Genomic DNA, 4,821 nt, shown 5'->3' with positions numbered 1-4,821 from the left:
GGTCGCGTTAAATATTTTGGGGGTCGTAGGTCAATCCTACCTGTTTTTCTACACATACCCATTCTTCGGGGGTTTGCAAAAACTTTTTATGTCCAAAAGGGGGCCGCGAACCAAAAAGTTTGACACAGCTTCAGTTAGATTTCAGTCATTTTAAGTCAAATAAAATTCTCTTTTTCTTCATTCATTTTTCTATTTTATTGAAGTAAATAAAATTTATTTTAAGTAGTTTTCTGTCATTGTAAAAATTACGAAGTATCCATTAGGTATAGTGCCTAGTATCCAAGGGAAATTTTAGAGTCTAAAAGATTTTTTGAGGTCTACAAAACAAAATGGATTTAGGTTTTAAGAATATTTAATTGTTAAGTTAAGTAAGAAGATGCTGTGGAGAAGGTAGGAGGTCTAGGGCCCACAACAACCTTAATACGTCCCTGCTAAGTATAGTACTAATATTTTTAGTTCTATGTAGGGTGCAATTCTATTTTAATTCAATCACTTCCACTTATATATTTTAAGGTATTAATTTGGGATGAAGGATGTAATATTTATTTTGAAATGAATGGTTAATCTTATAAGGAAATGAAAGTATAATAATAGAAATAAATGTTTGAATAATTTGAAAATTCTTGCTTCTGAATCAATACGGATCGTCATCATTTCCTGTAATATCGAATTGCTAAAGTACAAAAATAACACCGACGTGCATTTAATGCATCCACAGAATTTGAACGCAACGTTACTCATTCGTGACGTTCTTTAGCAATAACAAAAATAAGGTAACAGAATACTCTAAATCCAACTTTGAACTTCTAGAACAAAGGCTTTCCTGAAGGTGGGTGTACGGATCGTACGCCAACAAGCGTACTTGAGGTAGATCAAGTCCAATTAGTCATAGCTCGTAAACACGAATCAAATTCGATTCGATTTAATTGGAAGTTGGCTTTTTCATCACCAAAAAACCTTCTGTAATGTTCTAAACATACGGCAGCTGGTTTTCAGGAGTTATTTATGTAAATCGCAGCGGCGAGGGCCGAAAATAGAATGCGTCTCGGCTAGATAAACCAGACAGAGACCCAATTCCAATTTGCTCCTTATTTTCTATTTTAACTGGCACAAAATTTTCACAGCCTCCGAAAAATTCCAATGCGATAATTTCGAGCGACCCAAATGCTTCGGACTCATTTTTTTTTGTGTGTCTGTGTGCTCATCTCGCGTTCTTACTAAATGAAGATTAAAAATAATTGCTCCAATGTTACGCTATCCGTGCGTCTTAAGAGGTATTATAGACGCGCTCCAACGGATGAAAAAAACAGGTTGTAACAAACAATGTTAGGAGTTGGCAGAGTTTCTGGAAACTGTTTACAAATAGACTGAAATTTATATCTGTCTAGTATTTCATAAAACTGCATTGTCGTTCAAGGTTTACATTTTATTTATGTTTATTCTTAAATAAGTTATAAATAATTGGCTAACATGCATATTGCTAAAGATAGTTTAATACAAGTCTGGTTGACTGATGCGTTTTTCTCTGTTGTTGTTCCTCACATGCTCAATGAACATCTTCATGATATCATTATCGAACTCTGCTGGCACTGGCTTCACGCCTGTCGCCCAATAGAAGATTTCCCAATCATTTGAAGGCTGGTTAATTAATCTAAAAAAAGCAGCTTGATCTTAACCTTCAAATGTATTATTTCGAATAAACAACACCTACTGATCATACTGCTGGACTTGGTCAGCATTCATTTCTTGCAGGTATTTAGCAGCAAAGGTGCTCAACAGAAGGCCATTCTCCAACATTCCCCTTTTACGGGATTGATACAAGAGTCTTAAATTTGACAATATTAACATCATCAGTCATGGAAATAATGGATAATTGTAAACCTTGCTTTACGCTGCTCAAGAGGCTCCCCTACTTTCTCTACATATGGTGGAATCTGAATTTGGGCATCATCAGGGGGATCAATGACAACAGTGGATTTGTTTCTGATGTTCTGTAAAACCCTAACCCCAATGCTCCTGAACTGAAACCAATTCTAAACATAATAATGTTATCCAAAGGTTATGAATGTACTTACATAAGTGCACTTCTTAATTGCATTCATTTTGTTATTTTAAGTACAGTTGTCCTAATCAGTTAGCAGCAATGTTTTGGATTTTAAATTTATAGATGTTATGCAATTCAATTCTTTGCAGAATGAAGTATTATGAAAATTTTGACTACTTGTAAAGTAGGCAACCAAATTACCAAATAATCCAGATTTCACATATTAATTTAAATATGTTAATATATTGTAAATAATCAATTATTATTTCAGTAATTTTTGGATATTTATAACATGATATATTTATGTATTGAGGAATGCAGAAAGTAACAAAATACAAATTTGTTAATACCTTTCAAACACAGATGGCAGTTGTTTAGTTAATTCATAAACCAATAGTTTAAAATAAACTTTTCAATTTATAACTAGTTATGAACGGTGGTGCCTGAGAGACTAGAGGTTTTGAAAAAGTCATAACTTGTTCATTTTCAATCATTTTTTTTGGCAAGTTATAGAGCAGGATTGTTGATTTTAAAATTTAAAAAATATCTGATTGAAAATACTTGGAAACTAATAAATCTATAAACTCTAAATATAGAAGGAATTCCTGGATTTGGAATTAATTTTAAATACTGATTGCTAAAAAATATGGGATAAGTGGCAACCTCTTTCCGGGCATGGGTGCTTCGATAAAAACTTGCACTTCATAGTGAAGAAAGAGGATGAAAAGTGGTACTGTCAAGAAGATAACAACCCAGAACATACTTCTTTCGATGCTTCAGATGGGATGGCGTCTGAAGGCTTTGAAAAAATAACTTGTTCATTTTCAATCTTTTTTTAGCAAGTTAAATAGCAGGATTGGCCAAACTGTGGCTCGTTGTTCAACAGTTTTGTTGTGGCTTAATTAATAAATAAAATATAGAGCATCTCTTGGATTCTGGCTAAATGAGCACAAGCTCACATGTACGCCACCCCTTAAAAAAAATAACTCTATGTATGTTTCTACTCTTAATAAATACTTTTTAAACTTCAAAACTTCAAACTTCAACTTCTCTTGGATATTCAACTGGCTACCCATAATGTCCATCAATTATTGAAACTCTTAGAGTGTCTTCTAATAATAAAATGATTTTGCATTTTTGGGTAATGACAATCCCAGGGACTTACATCAGCATCTGTTGCATCCCCAAAATGCACTGGTTGGTGCGGAGTTATGGCTAAAAACGTTATTAGTCCCTATTTCTTTGAAAATGAGGAAGTTCAGCCAGGACAATGCTTAAAATTTGTATGCACAGCCGTCGAAGATAATCAGGAACCATACCGATTGGAGCTACTGTCAAAACGACTATGGATGGACCTTTCGGTGAACGAATAATTTCAAAAAATGCTGAATTCGTTTGGCCTCTGAAATACAATGTATTACGTAAATAAACCGCAAACAATTCAAAACCCTCAAGAACAGTCGAGCCTAAATTTTCTTTCTCTTAAAATAATAATAAAATTAAAAAAACCATGTGATTGTATGTCTTTAACATAATTTCATAGCATACTGTTCGGTATTAAATTTTTATCATGTATTTTGGGTAAATTTATATAACTTTTGTTCATTTGTTCTGAAACTGAATACTAATATAACATATTTTGTAGAAAATACATTAAATGACATTTTTTTTTGCAATATTTTAAGTCTTCAGAAATATTATATTTTTCAGAGTTGGCTTTAGAATTACAAACAAAAAAAATAGAACCATGGCAATCGTCAGTTGTTTTTGTTATTGCTACAATAACAAAATCAATTTATAAAAAAAACAACATAATGTCGTCTGATTTTTTTTTGTTCATTGAAAGTCAAACATTCTTACGTAAAACAATAACTATTGTTAACGATTTAATACACGTGTGTAATTAAAAATAATAATAATATATACATGAAATGCGTTTTAAATTTCTTATTTTTATTTTTACTAAAACGTATAAAGAAAACATAGATAAATTCGGTTTTACATAATAATTGTATACATAAAGTTCACGTGAATGTTTTTTTTAACAAAGATACAACAACCTTCGGCTTATCGAATTATATTGAATCTTCAAATATATTTACACAAAAAAATGATTTACATCTTGCAGATAATTTATTTTTATATTAGTTATTCAATGTTATATAATTGAAAGATTTTTATATTTATCAAATAAATTATTTGTTCTTAATTAATGAAATTTAATTTTGGATCTTACAATTAACAAAAAAATGAAATAAAAGAAGAAATGATTATTTTTCATTAATAATCTGATTTTTAGATGTTAGAAGTTACTGGATTTTCATTTTTTTTAAATATTGAAGAGAAATCTGAAAATTAAATGGAAAATTGTAGATCTAAAAGTGTGATTAGTATAAATTGAAACAAAATTTTAACAGTTCAAAAATTATAATCAAATTTGAATATGCTTTAACTCTGAAAGGTCATAAATTCCTAAATTTCTAGACAACTGAATCAGTCAGCTATGTCAACTATATCATCCTTTGACATACTAACCAAATTAAAGAATAATTCCTTTTTCCTGGACATTTTCTAGAAAATTATAATAATGTCCCAATAGGGACAAAAGGTTTGACAATGAGTGTCCCATCGCCTCTCAAAGAGTTAAGTGAAATCGTTAAAAAAATATATTGTAGAATTAATTTACTTACAAGAATATATTATTCTAATAATCAAATATAAATTAATAATTTTGCAATCGCAGAAGAAAAAAATGGGTGAATAATTTTATGTTATTT

The 4,821-nt window shown here is 30.6% G+C and overlaps 1 protein-coding gene across 1 annotated transcript; it reads right to left on the bottom strand.

Moving 5' to 3' along the window:
- Positions 1 to 1,405: 1,405 nt before the first annotated feature.
- Positions 1,406 to 2,214, bottom strand: LOC108564034 (succinate dehydrogenase assembly factor 2, mitochondrial-like). The gene is made up of 4 exons (XM_017922903.1): positions 2,076 to 2,214; positions 1,882 to 2,021; positions 1,712 to 1,825; positions 1,406 to 1,651 (listed from the first exon to the last, which is right to left on the bottom strand). The coding sequence occupies exons 1-4, from the start codon at positions 2,100 to 2,102 to the stop codon at positions 1,492 to 1,494; spliced, it is 441 nt and encodes a 146-aa protein (XP_017778392.1). The 5' UTR covers positions 2,103 to 2,214; the 3' UTR covers positions 1,406 to 1,491.
- Between the last annotated feature and the right edge of the window lie 2,607 nt (positions 2,215 to 4,821).

This window comes from Nicrophorus vespilloides, unplaced genomic scaffold, assembly GCF_001412225.1.
Source record: "Nicrophorus vespilloides isolate i.1.1-1 unplaced genomic scaffold, Nicve_v1.0, whole genome shotgun sequence".
Taxonomy (NCBI): domain Eukaryota; kingdom Metazoa; phylum Arthropoda; class Insecta; order Coleoptera; family Silphidae; genus Nicrophorus; species Nicrophorus vespilloides.
The sequence above is the reverse complement of the archived record's forward strand: the minus strand, read 5'-3'. Positions and strand labels throughout refer to the sequence as shown.